This window comes from Dunckerocampus dactyliophorus, chromosome 20, assembly GCF_027744805.1.
Source record: "Dunckerocampus dactyliophorus isolate RoL2022-P2 chromosome 20, RoL_Ddac_1.1, whole genome shotgun sequence".
Classification (NCBI taxonomy): domain Eukaryota; kingdom Metazoa; phylum Chordata; class Actinopteri; order Syngnathiformes; family Syngnathidae; genus Dunckerocampus; species Dunckerocampus dactyliophorus.
This window is the reverse complement of record NC_072838.1, coordinates 17,681,637-17,701,628: the sequence shown is the minus strand read 5'-3', so window position 1 is coordinate 17,701,628 and position 19,992 is coordinate 17,681,637. Positions and strand designations below refer to the sequence as shown.

At 43.8% G+C, this 19,992-nt stretch overlaps 1 protein-coding gene and 1 long non-coding RNA gene across 8 annotated transcripts in view; one reads left to right on the top strand and one right to left on the bottom strand.

The window, feature by feature from the left end:
- Window positions 1-6,134: 6,134 nt before the first annotated feature.
- On the top strand, window positions 6,135-13,463 carry LOC129172792 (uncharacterized). 2 transcript variants are annotated; one of them, XR_008567096.1, is made up of 3 exons: window positions 6,135-6,290; window positions 6,372-6,439; window positions 6,897-13,463. It is a non-coding gene; the product is annotated as an uncharacterized LOC129172792 (long non-coding RNA). The 2 variants fall into 2 exon arrangements; XR_008567095.1 differs by having other exon boundaries at window positions 6,372-6,453.
- An 821-nt stretch (window positions 13,464-14,284) lies between these two features.
- Window positions 14,285-19,992, bottom strand: part of LOC129172790 (teashirt homolog 1-like) — a 150,397-nt gene continuing 144,689 nt past the window's right edge. For all 6 annotated transcript variants that reach the window (XM_054762841.1, XM_054762839.1, XM_054762840.1 and 3 more), the window contains one exon: window positions 14,285-18,378. In XM_054762841.1, the coding sequence (XP_054618816.1) occupies window positions 15,242-18,378 (3,137 nt within the window). In that variant the 3' untranslated portion in view covers window positions 14,285-15,241. The remainder of the gene's footprint in view (window positions 18,379-19,992) is intronic.

Below are 19,992 nucleotides of genomic sequence, written 5' to 3'. Positions count from 1 at the left end.
ATATGATAGAAATTTTAGGACCAGTTGAAAAATTGCAAGAATTTACATTTTGCAATATTAGATCTTAAGGAGGTTCTAAATAGAGCTCCGAAATGCAAAAACAAGAAATGGGAATGAGGCAATATTTTTTTTTGAGTAAGCAATTTATTGCCAACAAGCATTAAAGTGAAATAGGCTGTTCATCAGCTGATCAAAGGTTTAAGACCGTAGCTAAGAAAAACCCCGAAACCTCGAAAGTAGAAATAGAATGTTCAAAAAGGACTTGGTAACGAGCAGCTGCGCCATTCGAGCTGGTGGGAATGTTGCTCCAGGTGGTAAAGATGGCTTCACGCAGGGCATCCACTGTCTGGAACTGATGTTCAACAAATGTTCTCAGTTGGATTTAGATAAGGGGGAACACGCAGGATGGTCCAAAAGAGTGAGGTTATTCCTCTGGAAGACGTCCTTTGTGAAGTGCAGCCTTGTCCTGTTGAAAAAGCCAGTCGTCATCACACAGATGAGGACCTTCAGTCACGAGGGATGCCCCTTCTCTACATCGCTATCTGCCGTTTGACGCCCCTGAAGAACCTGAAGCTCCACTGTTCCAATGAAGGATCATGATGGTTATTGGACTGCACTCATGTTCATTTGGGCCCAGGATGGTCCAGTGTCTTGATGGACAGCCAACGGGATCCTCCATTTTTTGGGGTCTTCCGCTCAACTTTTTTGTTCCATATCCCTCAGGATGTTTGAAGAAGTTTCAAATGACTGTCTTCCTGCGTCCAACCTCAGCAGCAATGGTGCCCAGCGGGAGGCCTTGCTCACGCAGCTCAACAATCCCACCGCCTTCAGAGAGAGAAAGCTCTTTTGCCTTTGCCATCCAGAGATCACAACAGTGAGAATACCTTGCACTAAATCACTTTCAGTCCATATTTTTGCCAACATTTTGGCTTTTAAAGGCTGTGCTCTTCATCTTTTGATCAGCTGATGATCAGCCTATTTCACTTTAATGCTTGTTTGCAAGAAATTGCTTCTCCAAAAGATTTTTGTTTCACTCCCATTTCTTGACGGGCATGTTGGGCCTGACAGAGGTGGTCGACACTTCCGGTTTTGCTTATTTGAAGCTAACAAGGCACCGATGTGACAGCAGTATCGACTGCAACCATTGTGCCGCATTGCAAATTTCATATCAAATCAAACAAGTGCGTTCATTTCGGGGGCTTTTGAATGATAGTCAGGAAATTGGCAAATTATTTAACATAATTGAGCACAATTGCATTTTGTAAATGAAAAAAAAAAAATAGAAAAACTACTAGAAATACCTTTTTAATTGGCTTAATAGTATCTACCATGTGTTGCTCGGCAGAATTGATCCGAATAAATAGTTTTTCCAGAATAACACACTTGTGCCATGTTTCTTTGGCCACTTGGAGCTCCGCTGCCTCGCACAGAAAGAGAAAGGACATGGAGAGGTGGCAGGAGCTCATCTACAAACACCAATATAATAATCATGACAAAAAATGTCCCAAATAATTATTCTCGTAGGTAGCTAGCTAGCTAGTTAGCAGGTATAGCAACATCCTAATAATGACTTGTTTTCCTTGCTAACAGCTCACACAGCAAGCGAAAGGACAGGGACACCTGGCTGGAACTCACTCACAGACGCTAATATAATTACGACAATTATTTTCACAATGGAAAAACAATTTGCACGCATGTTCATCGTGAAAATCACCAAAGAACCTAAGATATAAGACACACACGTCGGCCATTTTGTGTCATTTCCAGTATGGGATTACAAATTTTGTTCAGCTTTTTCACATCATTTGTGATGGACAAGTTGTGATTTATTTCCATGGACCATATTTCCCCCACCTCAATAAGAGCGGTAAATGTTGGCTGCTGCCCCCTTGTGGCAGGACCACACATTACACACACATAGACATGCTGCACACACAGCAACAAAGCACACAACGCTTTGGGATTTGTGAGGAAATAGTGAGCGTGTGCATTGATTGACAGGCCCTGATAGCCCCCCCCCCCCCCCCCCCCCCCCCACTGTACCCCCGCCCACCACCACCACCACCAACATGACTTATTTTGCATCCCGACAAGGCGATTGATAACTGCTAAATGCGCGTGTGGATGACAAATGCAGATGGAAAACCACAGGGACTCAAATGATAACGGCATCCGTCTCGGAGGCGGGGGGCTGCCAGTGTCGGGTAAAGGATGGCGGGGAAAAATATTTAATAATTGATACAGAGGAGCTGTGATGTCGTTTGACCCTGACGGAGCGGGAATGTCATCGGGGGAAATTGCCAAGAGGGTGAAACGTGTGCGTCGGTATTTTGTCGTCAAAGAAAAAATAATCTCGAGTAACAATGCAACTTTAAAGCAGCGGTAAGGAATAATTGTGCAGGGCTCCCGTGACTGTGTCATTTATATTCAGTGCAAATGGACGACAATGGAAAGTTACAACAGTTAGGTTAGTACAACACAAAGGTGTCCTGGCTGGTCCACCACTATTATACTAAAGTAGGAGATCCATGGTCGCCATGGCAACAGAAAGAATGCTATTACAGCCATCCCTCATTTGCAGCGGTTCATTGGTTCCAGACCCGACTGCACTAAATGAATTTCTGCGATATAGGATTCAATGTTAATAAATGGAACATTTTCATAGTTAGAGTATAGAAAACCTGTTTATGACTTTCTAAATACGGTTTCTAACATTATTAGAGTCCTCGACACATGAAATAACAACCCTACAGTCTCCTTTATAATCCTATTATTCATTGTTTACGCCACATTGTGCAACTCTTACGCTGCAGGGACTCGACCGGCTAGCGAGCTTACAAGCTACCAGTTAGCCTCACATTTATTTCCTCTAAACTTGAGAAGCCAAAAACTTACCACTTCCACATGCAATGGGAGGGGAACTTTTTTCCCACTCCATCATGTCGGACATGCCATGTGTGATGTCATGCAGTGTTCAGGTAGTGTAATGTAAGCTAATGTCTCAAGGTTGTTTGTCTTTACTGCCGCCTAGTGACCACAGTACTACATCACTTGTATTTTATTAGGTTTTGACAAATGATAGACTATACCCTACCACAAACCAGCCATCATTTATTCATTCATTTCTGGAAAAAACGCAATATAGTGAGGGAGCGCTAACTGGACCGAGATATCGCAGAGGAAGACTGTATCCTTATTAGGAGTAAGTGTAGTTTCCAAACAACTCAAAAACTCTCATTTTGAAAGGGTATCTTTTAGCTATTGTGTTACAGACAATGTATGTGTTCTTAAATATTGTTTGTGATGATGATGGAACAAAGGAACAAGGGTCAGAGACTATGAGAGAAACATGAATTGGACTTTACATGATGTTTACATGAAGTAGAAGCATATGGTAGCGCTGGGGGACCCCTGCGGTGATCCCAGTGGCGGGTGGGACATGTCACCCCCCAAAAGCCCTCCTTCAGTCTTGCTGCTGTCTAGTTTGGTATTAAACGTGTTTAACGTGTCAAATCTTTCAATCCTCTTAAGAAAGTCTGATGTCTGCAAAAGAGCAGACATGTAAGATGCTCCAATTAGCTAATTGAAGGAAGGCCTTCACAAGCGCACACACGTCATTAGCATCAACAAGCTAACACGTTCATCAGCTACATCGGTGCTACCCAGCTGGCCACCCGCGGGCCAAAACTGGACCATAAATGACATCAAACCAGAGCCACTCCATTTCACAACCAGCTGAAGACGTTTCTGCAGCTGCTTCCTGTCACGTAAATGATCTTTCACCAGCTTTGTGCGTTTGAGCCTCAAAAACACAAAACATTAGCGTGCTTCTGTTATATAAAGGATCTTTGACTAGCTTTTTGCATTCAATTTTTTTTTAAAAAGTAGAGCGCGCCTGTCACGTAGAGGATGTTTGACTTGCATTTTTTGCAGTAGATCCTTAAAAACAGCAGAGTGCTCCTGTCATATAAATGATCTTTGACCACCTTTGTGCATGTGATCCTTAAAAACAGTAGTGCACTGCTGTCATATAAAGGATCTTTGACTATCTTTTTGCGTTCAGTTCTTAAAGTAGAGCGTTCTTGTCATATAGAGGATCTTTGACAAGTGCTTTTTTTTGTTTTGCATTTTGTGTTTTTTCCTTAAAAACAGCACAATGCTCTTGTCATATGGTGGGAAAAGTGTTTTTTGCATTCCATCCTTCAAAGCAGCAGCGCACTCCTGTCATATAGAGGATCTTCGAGAACAGTTTTTTTTGTTTTTTTTGCAGTCAAGCCTTAAACACAGCATACCCCTCCTGCCATATAAATGATCTTTGGCTAGCATTTTTTTTTACATTCGATTCTGAAAATCAGAGCGCTCCTGTCTTATAGAGGATCTTTGACTGCACTGGTGTGTCCTGTTTGTAGGAAGCAGCTGCAAATGCGTTGCCACCAAGCTTTAAACTGAACTTGCACGCGTTCCTGGAAGGTAGATAAAAGGCAACATGGTGACTTGTAGCGGAAGGAGACTTTTCCAGAATGTTTCTAATGTCTGCTAAGCCCTCGCAGCATTCCAAACGTGGCGTCTGAGCAGCAAAGGAACTTAAACATGGCTGCCTATCTTGACGAGGACTAATACCTGAACTAAATACCCTGCGGCGCCCTTTCATCGCGGAATAGCGGCCCCGGGGGAAGTTCAGTGACAATGAGAGGACTTTCACTTCCTCGCAGCCATGAAGAAAAGTCTACTTGTAATTATTGAAGAAGTGTTTGTTGGAATCTTAGCCGCGTTTAAGCGTGGCAGCCAAATCCTTGAACCCAGACCTCTTTCATCTCGGGGGGTTAAGGCAGCGACAAGCTCTCCTGACGCACCTTTCACCGGGAATGTTTTCATGTCTCGTCACAGCGCCGCCGTAACCTACGTAGGCGATGGCACACGCATTACACCAGGAAATAAACCAACTTCTGAGGAACATCAGTCCAACTTTAATCACGCTCTCTTTGTGGAAAACTTCATTTATGCAACACTTTTTTCCCCTTCCGCTCACGTCTGAAGAGCAAATTAGCCTCGTTCATCCACCGCATTGTTCCACGCCACATTTCACCCTTTAAAGAACCTCAACACAAGTCCACAGCTTCACCAAAACACACCACATACTCAGCACTAAAGCAAGCGTGTCAAAGATCCTCTATACGACAGGAACCTGATACAATAACCTTGGGTTGACTAGCGTTTTGGCAGCAGGTCCTTCAAAACAGAAGAGAGCTCCTGGCACGTCCAGGATCTTTGACGAGCGTTCTTGCAATAGGGCCTTAAAAAAAAAAGAGCGCTTCTGTCACATAGAGGATCTTTGATTAGTGTTTTTGCAGCAGATCCTTAAAAACAGAAGGGAGCGGCTGTCATATTGAGGCTCTTTGGCTAGCATTCTTTTTGGCAGTAGGTCTTTAAAAAACGAAGAAAATGGCTGTCATATCGAAGATGGTTCTTCAAAACAGCAGAGGGTTTCTGTCATTTAGAGGATCTTTGACAAGCATTTTTGCAGTAGGTCCTAAAAGCAGCAGCAGGGGGGGCTTTGATTAGTGCTTTTGTGGCAGATCCTTAAAAACAGGAGGGAACTGCTGTCGTATTGAGGATGTTTGACTAGCCTTTTTGCAGTCGGTCCTTAAAAAAGCAGAGCGCTCCTGTCATATAGAGGATCTTTGATCAGTTTTGCCATAGCCTTAAAAATACCAGAGAAATAATGTCGTATAGAGCATCTTACATGAGAGAATAAAACTCCTTCCATGTAGGGCATCTTTTGTCATATTGAGGATCTTTGATATGGAGGATCTCTGACTGGCATGTTTGCAGTAGGTCTTAAAAAGAAGCAGTGCGCTCCTGTCGTATAGAGGATCTTTGAATGGCTTTTTTGTCAGTAGATTGTTAAAAACAGTAGAGCACTCTTGTCCTGAAATACATCCCCATTCCAGAAATATTAATGTTCATTGCAAAACTGTGAAAGGGTACCAAAGTAATTCATGCACAGAACTTTTTGTGGGGTACCAACAAAGGGTGACGCTATGGTACTGTGCAGCAGTCAAGGTGACAGTAAAACAGCAAAACAGTTAGCAGGATTTAAAAAAACAAACAACCTATGCAACCCATATGGGAAACATGGTTACTAAACCAACGTGATCGAGATGCATTCTGCACAACCGCCAATAGGTGGCAGATATCGCTAGTATAACAGTTGAGATTGATTTTCATTGCGTCTTTTCTTAATGAGGCGTGTCTGAGGAAGCACCGTAACCGAGCTGAAGAACCACCCGGTATGAAATACGACATGAAAGTTATAAAAATATGATTAATCCACTCATAGTACTGTCTAATGAGTGTTGCTTACTTGTTAGGATTAAGAAGTGTACACATGTAGTGACCTGAGGAGCCATTTCATCGAGGATGCCTCGTGTGAGCTCAGGTCAACATAGCATGGTTAAGAGGCTAAGTCTTCACGTTGTCTGTTAATATGTATGCTATGCTATACATTGCTGGATATTTCTTTAAAACCAATCGGAGTACACCACTGTGATATTTTGTACTATTATACTGTGTTAAAGTTGGTAAAGGGGATGCTAAGTGGCGATTAGCACAATGCTAATGCTAATCATTGAGTTAGCACAAAGGTTACACGTGTTACAGAGGTGCCAATGGAAGCTAGCAAAGCTAGGTTGCTTTATTCCAATTACTTATTCCATTTTGGGTATGAAAACTCTCGTGTAACTTGCTATAAGAGGTATATAGGTAAAGTAGTATTTAAAAAGGATACATAGAGATTTAAAAGTTGTTTAAAAATATAGTTTAGTTTGTAAAGGTTCTTTTCATGATATAAAAATGCATGTGAGTCTATGATGAATAGTTATGTCTTTCTTCTTGAGGACTGGGATTGAAGCAGCTGTGGCATCGGCCCTGAGGACATCGGACGACAATTTCACTCCACACGTGATTCAGATAAGACAACCCCCCCCAATTTGTTTATTTTAAGAGCTGAACATTTTATTTTGTTGTACATAGTGTTAATGTTGCCAGTTTTTACAAACACTTTCTCTGAACATTTGCAAAGGGGCGTCCATAGGCTGAGGAAGAAGCTTTTTGGTGAGTATCTGGATAAAGGTGCAGATGCAGGACTTCAGTTGTTAGCGTTGGTCATCATCTGTGAACGAGAAAGTAGTCTTAACTAGCTAGCAAGCTCGCAAAGGAACCACATTGCAAACACTGCATGGTCACAACATCGCTAACATGCTAAGCTATGTAGTTAAACTTTGCCCTAGAGGGCGTGAGCGAGCACGTGACTGCGTCACAACACGTTACAACTGGCAAGTGCAAAAAAAAAAGCGTGCCATTCAAAAAAAAAAAAAAAAAAAAAAACACACACACACATATAATAGGATTATTGTGTTTGTTTGTCACGGTGGATGAAAATAAATACACTTTTAGCTCAGACACACATTATCACCAAAAACACACATTTGCATATTTCTTTATATAAATCTTTTTTAATTGGTGCATTAATAACGTCGGAGTTGATGACAAAAACGGGGAAAAAAATGCCAAGCGAGGCTGCGCTAAAGTGATGCCTGAGTGGGAGGGAATGCTGGGGGAAAAAAAGGCTAACAGTCATTCAGAATGTTGTGGGTGCTGTTTGTCTTACTGTGTGTCAACAACAATAATAACACAAAGACGACAAGGCTCCTTCTACAACATTGTCCTTTTCCTAGCCTGTCTCACACACACGCACGCACTCTGAAGTTGGCAATAATATGGAAGTTGGCAGGAGGAAAGGTCATTTTAATGACTGCAGGAGCCAACAAACTTTTACAATATATTTTATTTTCAAGCTAATTTATTTTTGCTTATATTAAAATGTAAATTCCATTTTTTTGGATTGGAGACAAATATCTTTGTATACCTCTCTAAAATATCACAACTATGACTATTATGACTAGGTTGCGTTGGTGTAAAACTGCAGCGTTTCGCTGAACTTGATGATAAAAAAACCTCAAACAAAGAACGTATTTATTAAAAGAATAACTACAGACCAAAAAATTCCATAATTCAAACTGCAGTCACATTGATTAGGTTATTTAATCATTTCAACTAAGAAGCAATACTTGGGTCTTGAGGCTAACAAATTATGAATTGAACTGAATACAAAGACAAAAACATAGTAAAAATATATAGACTATATATATGCACACCACGTCAAGCTACCACTCTGTTATGACGGCAGCACAATAACGTCCCCACAGAGTCTGCCGCTCTTCAATAACTTTATTCTGACCTGAACACATAAACAGCAGTGCAATTCCAACAGCATATACGTACCTCCAACAGACAAACACGGCTCTAGTCCTCCCCGGAACACAACAACGTCTTTATTACGCGTGTACGTGTGGTCTAAATAAACAGAAATGCAGAGAAAAACAGCAATTGGATATCGTTATCACTCGCTAACGTAACTCTCGGTGCCGAAGTACAATTTGCTGCATTTAAGTATGCTCGGAAATCCCAGAAAATATACAGTATCTACACTCCAAATGTGAAGTCAACATATAGCAGGTCAAGCTATTAAGATGCTATATAAAACACCATAAAAAGGGCATGTTTCACACAGTTACACATGATCAATCAAGATTCATTCGAAAATTGTGATGATTTTGATTATAATTTATAATCATTTGACAGTCCTACTAACCCCTAAAATTAAAAATACCTATAAATCAAACTCAATTCGAAATGAATACAACAAAAAAAACTACATTAAAAACGCAAAAAGTAATGGATCTTTGTGACCATTTGTGGAGTTGCTGTGGTTTTTGCCTGGTAGTGAACTTCCTAACTCAACAGTCCCAACTGTGACAACTGATCCTGTGTGTTTACAAAGTCTCCGTGGAGACAAGTGTCTAAGCTAGTGTCTTTTATTTTTAGGGTTTCCGACGTGTGTGATGTTTGTCGGCGTGATGCGTACATAAATAACACAAGTCGGAATAACCGCGTGTGTGGTGATTGAGCGCGAGTCTTGCCGACAGTGGTGATCAGGAAGTGATGACAGCCTATGATTGTCAAAAGGCTCCTCACTGAGTGGCGGGAAGGCCTCATTTTCCACTTTTACACCCCCCACCCCATCCTCACTCCTCCTTGCTGCTGTCACGTCTCTTTGTAACGACGCCGATGGTCGGCTTAACTTGGAGCGAAGGTAAAGACGGCACCCGGCGCTCAATCACGGCGCTGAGGCCGTTGTGGGTGTCACACGTTAATACTCCCGTCCTGAAGTGACAGCGTGGAGCTAAAAGTGGGAGCTCAGGAGTGGAGTTTGACACATGAAGCGAGCTAGGCTGGACAGTTTGGACAGGGACGATACGAGGGAGGACGCTAAAACCTAAAAAAAAAAAAAAAACTTGTACAGCACAGCAACAGGTATTTTTTACTGTACTACTGTAGTAAAAAAACATTCAATGAGGTTAATGTGGGCTAAAACCGAAATGCTCCAGTTGATGCAGCTTATAGTCGACGGGTGCGTCTACCAAAACAAATAAGCACAGGGGTCTCTAATTAGGTAAAAAAAAAAAAAAAAGCTGTGGCTGTAGAGAACCAGGACTTTAGGGAGCCGTGGACACCTCGCTTGTCCGATGGCGATGCCAACCTAATTTTCCTCTGAAATGTTTTTCAGGTCAAATTGGAAAAGGATTTTTGTTCTTTCAGGAAACGGCATTCTAGGTGCCCTGAAACGTTATTTTTAAAAAACTGCTTCCAGAGTGGAAAAATCCGAAAACGGCGGCTTGTGACGTCCCCGACCCACCGCCACCTCGTCGCCGTCACGTGACCAGAAGTGAGCTTTGACGACAAGTCAGCATAATCAACATTCTCCTGACATTTTGTCCTCTTATACTTCATAATAACTCGCAGAAGTAATTCCTCTTCTTGTAAGTCGGAGACAGCAGACTTCTGCACATGCATTCTTTCTTCCTCTATGGTTTGGTGTGTCATGTGGTTCAGTGTGCATGTCTGTTCACAGCGCCACATGTAGGTGTGCCTTGTGTATTACATAGTTTTCACTGAATGATCCGTTCCCATCTGGATGCAACTATTTACCAATCCCGCACTGTGTGGACACACATTTGTTTCAACCAGCCAAATTAGAAATCTCCAACTTTTGACTTTTTTGATGAAAAGCAATGTGTTATCCTCATAACATTGCAACTTTCTTCTTGATTCTACCTTATTCCTCCCTGCAGGCCTGCATTTCCTGCCTCCTGACAGCGCCGCTATGCCGGCGTCTTTGCATAATGCGGATGCTCCGAGTGGAGGTCGTATGAAACTCCTTGGACATGTTGTCAGGATCTCGCCGTGTAGGTTTGGACTAATGATGGCACGCCGGCCAGCCCGCTGCCCTCAGCATATGCCCACTCTCACCTAGTGTGTATGTGTGGACAGCCGTGGAGTGGGGGGTGGGGGGGGGGGGCAGGGTTCGTCATGCTGATTAAAAGCAAACCCCCTCCCTCCTCTCTAACAAAGCCCCTCAGAGGAAGACAGCAGGGAACACGAAGCGGTGTCAGGTCGGCCCGGGTGAGGCCACTGGATGGGTGTCACCTGAATTTAGCCGCCTAATATGACAGCCAAGTCCTGATGGCTTGTCTGCGACGTGTCACTTTGGCCGACTTTGGGCCTTATTCTCATGCAAATGCTTTTTGGACGCCACGTGAATGAGACTCGTCACAGCGGCCGAGGCTCTCAAGTGCGTGACAGTAGTTACTCGCCACAAGAAACACGCGCGACATTTGACATTCAAACCAGGAATGGGGGGGGAAGAAGAATAATGAGGAAGTGGCAGGAAGAGACACCGTAAGACAGTCTAACCTATTTATTTTTTCACCAGATGCCATCAGTGCGTCTCCAAAGGGAGGGTGATGTCACTGTCTGCATTGTGGTCAACCTGGACACGTCCAAAGCATACTTTTCATGTCCACATTAAGACTAGTCATGTCCTTATTAGACACATTTTTCCAACATCGCTGGCAAGCTAGGATGTGAGAGCGACGTGGACGAGTCAATTCAGGAGAAAGTTCAAGGTTCAGTTTTAAAACTTTCAAAATTTGAGATAATTGGTTGCAGGGATTGAAGTTTCACATGCTGTAAAAATGCAGACAACACTTTAAGTAACATTTTCATACAGTGTTGTCAAGTCTTGTAAACGCAAAAATAAGTTGTTTTCCTATTTCCTAGGGGTGTCATGAGATGCTCAGTTCACACCAGAGCGGGTGTAAGAGAACGAAACAAGACAAATTTTTAACATGACTTTTAAGAAAGTACAATAAAAAAAAGACTATTGCAATCTTCGAATTTAATACACTCACTAAATTATTATAGAATTCAATTAAATTAGGAATTTATTAAAATTAATTTAATAAATAAATCAAATTACTTAAATAAATGAAATGTCTTGTATTCTTTATGTAATGACATGAAATACACAACCTTTTTAAATTTACCAGACACATTAAGTGAATTTGTCATCACTATCTGATTGGTAGATTTTACTTGGTATCACACATCGCTAAAAGAGACTGTATGACTGACCATAGGGCTTACTCCATTCATGTCGTCGTTCTATGGAACAAACGTGCCAAGGTGCTCAAACCAATGCACAGAGTGAACCCTCTTCCTGCCTGTTTGGAGGCTAGACACGAGGAAAACAGACACTTATGCACATTGCGGCTGGCAAAATGATCAAGTTCATTTTCATTTAGTGTGTGATTGATTAATTTATCGTCCCAGGCGTAGTGCTCACAAGACATGTTTTTCTGAACGAGAAATCTCGTCATGTTTTAATCTCGCGAGATCTTGTGACACCCCTACTTTTGTGTACAACCTACTGTACAGGTAATGTTATGCAGCATTTGTGCATCGTTAAATGTCATGCACGTAAGAGGGACGGAGTCACAGTAAAGAGGGAGAGCCACAAACGAGGGAGGAGTCAAAACCTCCACCTTCCAAATGCTAAATGAGTGTCTTTAGCAGGAAGTAGTGTAGTAGTCCTTTTAATTCAAAAGACTTGGAGGGAGGTCACATGATAAAAATGGATCAAACATGACATGTTCCGATAAAAACATCTCAAGTTTCAACAGTGATGCACTGCTAGGCGCCGTCTAAAAGCCAGTGATGGATCCAAAAGGACACTCCATCCATCGGACACTTTGGCAGTTATCATTACTCTACTGAGCCTCCTTTTTGTTTCCCTTCGCCCTGATGCATTATGTCTTGTGTATCTTCCAAAAACAAGGCTCGTCCCTGACAGCTACACACCTTACCAGATCTTGGCGCATCTCAGCGGGGTGCCAACAAGACAATCGGATTGAAGCCTCCCCTCCATGATGAGACGTCTCGGGTGGTTTTTTAAATTTTTATTCTAGCATTGTGGAACACTTAAAAGGTGACATATTGTTTGTCTGTCAGATGACGAAGTCTGCCACTTCCTCAGACAGCATGTCGCCACAATTTAGTAACAAATTGTATGAAAACGTTATTTTCTATTCGTCACTGCTAAGGAGCCTGCTTCTGACACCATTTAAGCCCACAAGGAGAAAAAACAAGAATAAAGCCCTATTTTTCTAAACTGCAAAATGCTTGTAATATTACAACTTTATTCTTGTAAATGTAACTTTTATTGGTAAACTTACTTGCAGGCTCTTTGGCACTGTAGCCATATCATCTAATGATCCCACTTCTGATACCAATAGTCAGAACAACTCTGAAGGGTCACACAATGCATTTTATTCTCGGTCAGTGCTAAAAAAAAAAAAAATTAATCTATGCACCTTGCCTCTGACACCACCTGTCCGAACAACCCTGAAGGGCCACACAGAAAGCTACAATAAAAAATGAGGGAAAAAGTAAAATTGACTAGAATACATTTGTAATTTTACAAGAATAAAATCAAAGTAGCCACAAGGTGACCTAGTGGTTAGCTGTCAGGAGATCTGGAAAATGTGGATTCATATCTCCGTTTGGGCAAAATGCAAATCTCTGTGTGGAGTTTGCATGTTCTTCCCGTGGGTGTGTGAGCTTCCTCCCACATTCCGAAAATATGCATGTTAGGTTAATTAGGTTAGACTCAGGTATGAATGGTTGTTTGTCTATGTATATGCCCTGCGATTGGCCGGCGACCTCCTGCTCAAAGTCAGCTGGGATCCCCGCGGCCCTAGTGAGGACAAGCCACATAGAAAACGAATGAACGAAAATCAGTGTTTTGAGACAAAAATAAATGTTAAGTTATAAATATTTGAAGCCAGCAGCTGCTCTCTATTGCTGGATATCCACCTTATATTAAAATCATTAGAAATGTATAAATTTTCTTCGTAATATTACAAGGCTGTTTATTTCACCTTTGTTTCATTCAACATCGTCTTATTTTAGAGTGACTGAAGCCTGTTAACACTTTTGCCTCCCTGCCACAAAGCAAACGCTTCAAGGCACGGCAGCCTTCATTGTTTCCAGAAAGGGGTGGGGGGGAGGCTGGGGGGTAGAAAAGAAGCGCCTGAGGCGAGCGTTCAAGAGCAGCGTGGGGCGGGACTGTGTCGACTTAAATGCCCTCAGTGGAGGAAATGTGCTACGGCTTCTTTTTATCATCAGGTGCCTGAACTGCAAAGCCAAGCTACACTTCAAAATACTAATACTAATATTTCTCTGTTTTATCTGGCCTTGTTCCACCATAAAGGGATTATGTCGCTCTAAAATAAACACACATTTGGGGCTCTGACATGGAAAACAAAACAAAGTCAATCAGGTTCTTCATAATCTTTGCAACATTAAATTAAAAGAATAATGCAGACACCAAGCAGTCTTAAGAATTAGTGTTAGTATATATCCTTCGAAGTATCCTGGAAACTTTTGAATGAAGTAAAATGTTTTTCACATTGAGCATACAAAAAACCTTATCAGCCACCAAAATGCCAGCGCTGCGGCGTTTGCAAAAGGTTTGCCAGACACCTCCGTGGCATCACACCAGCTGCTCCGAGTGTGTGCCCAAATATAGTGCACCTTGCTGGGCCACAGCAGGTGGCTCCCTCCGCTCTATACTCTGGTTCTCCTGATATTAGGGATGTGATAGTAGTAAGACCATGATGTTTGATTAGGACAAATCAACAGGTACAGTTAAATCCTAATTCCTTCTTACCTGCAGGTGTACACAAACTGCAGTTCAATCTAAATGAAAAAAGTAGATATACTTAGGTTACCGGTACCAAATCGGTCTTGAGAAGCAGAAAGTTATTGGTATAGGCTTGAAAAAAGATATCGTGCATCCCTAGTTTTTTGTATATTTTCCAAGTTATTCGTCTCGTTGTGGTCCTTGATAATGTATTTGTAAAGCCTACTTATAGACAGAATACCTTATTAGTAGTAGTATAAAAGGACAGCACAACATTGCATTTGAAACCATGGAGTTTATTTTACAACCTAAAATAACATCATTGCAAAAAAAAACCTTGAGAATGTGTTCTTTATTCTCCGTTCCTCCTTTTTTATGTCAGCCCCAATACGGGATCATTACTCTGTAGCTTTTTACACTTTCAGCCATCTTTGTCTAGAAAATAACATTATAGAAAAATGCACATGGTACAAATAATCATAATGAGCAAGCACGTCCTTGCTGATTATTCATACGATAACTTCATTCATTTGACAACTAATGCAAATACTGTACAAACAATTAGGAAATGATACTTAAACACTTTTTTTTTTTGCTATTAAACAAACAAATGCCTGATTATGTTTTTATTCATTCACACTTGTTTAAATTAAGCTGAAAATACCAATTTTCCTTCATTTCAATGGCTGTCAAATTTCATTTTAAACCAGGACGCAATTTCCGCTTTGATGTGAAAACATGCACAACCGTCTCATAAATAATATGCAAGTTGTCCGTGACAGACAGGAAGGAGCGTGGTCCAGTTTTTAAAAACAACAGATGGACAATTCCCAAAAGGCTCATAAAAGATGCAGTGCGTTTATAAAAAAAAAAAAAGCGACAGTCAGTGACTTCGCAGTGCTGTGGTTACATCACCACAAATTCAACTTTGGAACAGTGCGGGCCCCCCCGCACCTTTATGGACGTTCTGCATGTATGACTACTTACATGATGTGGCGTAAAGCTAGCATGTTTTGATGACAACGTGCTTTGATACTTTGTACACGTCTAGTAAGCTCCGAGTAAAACCTCGCCAAGTCACTGCTTTTCAAAGTCTTTGACAAAGATGAGATGGTCCTCTGGCGACTTGCCGTGCGTTTTGCAAAGGTGCAACTTGATGGCATGCTTAGTCACAAATGTCCGATTGCACAGTTTGCACTGATTCACACACCCGCCGCCAACGCTGTCATCTTCTTTGAACCCCGATAATGCCTTTTCGTCCATCCTGCTGACTACCTGCTGCTCTATTAAATCTATGGACAGCTTGGAGAGGTCCTTCAGGGTGAACCCGAGGTGGGACTCCAAGTGGTGGATGTAGGAGGAAGGAGTTCTGAACTGAGAAGCGCAGTCGCCGCACAAAAACAATGGCTGGCCAGAGTCCATGTTCTTGAGGAACTTGGTGCCGCCTGTCCGCTTCAACTGGTATTTGACATTGGCCAGCCAATGCGATATGGTGGTCATGGAGAGACCAGTGAATTTGCAGATGTGCACCCTCTCCTGGGGTCCGAGGTCGCTGATGACGAACTTCCCCTCAGGGGTTTCTCTCAGGCTGGAGGCAAACTGGGCCTGGAGGATAAGGAGGTGCTGGGGATTCCAGTTAGACTGCCGGCCTTTCCTTCTTTGGATAGGCGACAGTTCCTCAAGGCTGTCCTCGAAAGTTACAGCATCTACGTCTGACTTGTCAGAGATAGATGACGGCGTTGTAGACTTCGGCGTCAAGCGGCCTGTCAGGTTCTTCACCATGTCCGATATATCCATTAAAGCGTTTTCCCGAAGAGGAGGGCTTTTGTTACCTGGTTGTCCGTTGGTGAGGCCATGGTTTGTCGTCGTTCCTCCGTTGGTGCCCTTTGATTTCGTCAAGTCCATGGGCTGATCGTCACTTTGGTACGCATTCACAGGCTCCTTCACTGGAGCAGATTTATTGTTGATCTTGTAAAGCATGGCAAAGGGGTCGCTGAAGGCGGTCGCCACTTTAGCAGCTTTCCCCAAGTGGTTGTTCATGATGGACTGCAGGGCACTGAGAGGGTTAACTAGCGGCTGCTCAGGTGAGTGGTCAGTGATGATGCTCAGATTATTGCAGCCATCGCCATCAAGCTTTTTTGGTGACGTCACCTCCTCCTTTATGTTGGTTCTCGTTTGATCGTATTCTTTGCTTCTAAACTCGGTGGTGTCTTCTCCCAGCTTAGGTGAAGCCCGTTTCTCTTTGGAACTTGTCAGTGACGACTTAGCACACCTGACCTTCTCTAAGGGCTTCTCCTCTTTCACTGAACTCTTCCCGCTAACTTTCTCCACTAACTTTTCCATGGCCTGCATGTTGTTGTTCCTGTGGCTGGGAGGTGATGTGGGGCTACAGGGCGCCAAGTCGCAGGGCGGTGCCTTTAAGGTGTTGCTGCTGAATAAAGGCTGAACCTGTGCACAGGAAGACACAGATTTCAGGGAGCCGTGGAGCTGATAGGCGGCATGGATGCTGGGGTATCCCCCCCATGTTGGTGCACCCGTCTGGGCTTTGCTGATTGCACTTGAGACTGTGTTAGCCAACGACTTCAGGATGTCTAGCCCCCCTTTAGGCGTCTCCTCCAAGTCTTCTTCTCTGAGATATTGGTAGGATTTTGCCTTTTCAGGCTTCTCAAGTGGATCCTCCTTTTCTTCTTTTATTTTTCTATCTGCTTTCACTTCCTCTGCCTCATCATTCTCTCCCTCCTGACTCTCCTCCTCCTCCTCCGGCTGCAAAGGGGAGTCAGGTTGCGACTTCTCATTAGGAGCTGGAAGTTTGGTAGTGGTTGGCGGCAAAGGAATGGACTGGATCTTCTCCTCGCTGACCGGATCGAAAACCAGCTGCTTCCCTTTTTTTGACGCTGAATTGGTGACTTTCAGAAAGTGTCCTGTGACCATCATGTGCGCTGTCAGTTGCTGCAAGGTGTCGTGCGAACTGCCACATTCCATACATTTGAGAATTTGTGCCTTCCGTGCCTCAAACTGCCAGGTGTAACTGGCGCCGTTCTGATAACCGTAGCGGTTGTTGGGAGTGACATAAGGATTGATAGCCTTCTGGTCTTTGGCTGTCTCTCCGAGGGGGATGCCAGATGAGACAGAATCAGGGGAGTTCGGCAGCATCAAGTCGTGAAAGGCTCTCTTTTTGGTGGGCGGGATGAGCTTGGAGGTGAGAGCCGGCATTGGTTCTTTTAGAGGCACTTTCTGATAGTGTTTTGTTTTGATCATGTGGACGCTAAGGTCTTGCAAGGACTCAAAGGAGTGGCCGCAGTACATACATTTAAGAACTTTCTGGGCGTCCTCCTTGCCCTCCATTTCCAGGAGAGAACGCTTGCGAGGCTTGGACCACTTCTTGCCACGATCGTCCTCTGTGTCCTTATTGTCGTCGCGATAGTGTCCAGTCTCGTTCATGTGGATAGTGAGTCCTACCAAAGTGTCATATGCGGCACTGCAGTCCTTACACCGGAACTTACTAGCGCCTGTAAAAACAGGTCCGTACAGCTTGTTGTTCTGCCTGTATAGCTGCACGGTGCTGAAGAGGCTAGGCTCAGGGAGGAGTTGGTACGGAGTGTGCTGCAATGTTTTGGCCAAGGCAGCCTGGTGCCAATCGTAGGCCAGTCCCGAGTTGACACCACTGTTGCTGGATGCTGTTCGCGATGTCGTGGTACTGCTGGTGGTCGTATTTGTCGTAGCTGAGGTGCTACTTGAGCTACATCTGGTCTTTGATGGGATGCTAGACTGGCTGTGATTGTTCAGGAGCCCATTGCTTGCTTTGTGATCACTTTTGTCTGTCTTGTCATCCTCTTGTTTACTTTTCAGCATGTCCAAAGCAATGCTAGACCATGAGGCGTCAGAGATCAAGTTTGCGTATACCGCTTTCATTTTGGCCAAACTGTCCTGCAGGGACTGGCCGTTGATCGACTCCACTGTCTCCTCTGGCTTCTCCAAGGGCGACGCCTGGAGATCCGCCAGGTGATCGCTGGCCGTGCTGAGCGGTGAGGCGTACCCGGCGTCCGGGTTGGTGCCATTACTGAGCGGCGAGTTCTGGCAGCTGAAGCGATCCCGCCCGTCCTCGTCGTTGTTGAACATGTCTGTGTCCTGGCCGTCCAGGGATAGGCCGTCGTCCTGAAGGTGTTCCTCATCTTCTGCCTTGTCCCCTCTGAAATCATCTTCGGGACCGTAAGCTGGAAAACAGGAAGCAGATATGTTAATATCTTACAGTCATGTATTATGAAGACAGTGCTACAACAGGAAGTGAAGTAAATATTTGGTCAAGATTTCACAGTATGTCTGTGGGGATATTTATGCATTTGTGTAATTTGAGGTCACTAATGTTTGACCTGAGTGGTAGAAGGATGAAAGTATTGGGACACTTGGCCATGAAACCTAAAAAGTGAAATGGGAAGAAAATATGGAGCGTATACACAGCTAAGACAGCGTCCACTCGTGGGAAGACTTTTGGAAAGTGGATGTGGGAATTTAGCACAATTATGAAATCAATGGTCACTGATGTCGGACATGATAGCTATACTAAGAACAAAAGTGTAGGAACACTTTCAAAGGAACAGGAAGTAAATCCCTTTGCAGCTACAACAGCCTCCACACCTTTGGGAGAACATTTGGAACATGTTGGTGCACTTCCCCATTTTACCACCAAATGAAAAATACCGCCATGTAACGATTCCCAAATTTGACGCATTCAAACAAGGCTCCAAGTAAGTGAGTGATAGCGTGTGGAGGAAGAGGATGCCAGTTTCATCTGCCTTGCCAAGGCACGGTTGGCAGGAAGGAGTGGACTTGGCAGCGGCTGTGGAAGTCTTCCCAGCGTGATGCGAGGAAAGTGCCAGCGGACATGACAGCCTCGTTGTTGCTGCTGCTGCCCATGCTCCCTGACGACACAGCCGCCATCAAGAGGGACGCTTTTTATGTGGCTACGTTGTCAGCAACAGAAACTAAATATTTCCAGGACGGGGGGAAGGGGGTTGAATATAAAAAAGGCAACCCCCTACCTCCTCCTCTCCCTCCCGAAATCCATCCTGGGTAAGATGCTTGTCTGAGGTGCCAGAATGAGTCTCCAGCGAGGAGGCAGATGTGCTGTCAGCTTCAAACAGCATGTTGCACTCCATCCCATAATAGGAGTGGACATAATACCTGATGTGTGTGAGGTGCCAGTCACAGCTGCCTGGGAAAAGCTGGAGGTTCAACAGTTGCAACCCCGCCCTTCATTTTATGTGTGTGAGACTCAACACACATCCTTCCTGTGCTTTTATTGTCTTAAAAATAAACCATTATAATTACACACACAGCAGGCTAGCAGGCTTCACTTGGACCATTCACAAGATCGAGTGCAGAAAATCCTCACAATAAAGAAGACGCAATGGAGGAGGAGGTTAAAGACAAAAGCTTAGCTGACAACAAACACGCAAGCAGCACTTCAGCCCATCTTTGAGAGAGGCCAAGCCTGAGAAGAGCTGTGCCCCACAAGAACACATACAACAAAACAGCCCCCCCGCCTCTCTTCTACCATCTGCGTACAAAAAAGCTGCGAGTGCCACCTCCGGCTAATAAGGCAATCAGAGATGGGAAAGATGCTGACGTGGCGGCTTTGGAGCGTCACCCAGAACAAAAGAGGGAGAGGGAGGGAGGATTGGGGGTGGGGGGGATTAAAATGGAGAAGGGCGGGACAGTGTTGTGGTTGTCAGTCAAAAATGGGTGTCAACCACCGCTTCTCCACTTCATGGTACGGCCTTGACTCAGCTCACTGTGGTTCGGCGCAATCGGGTTTCCACTTAATAATA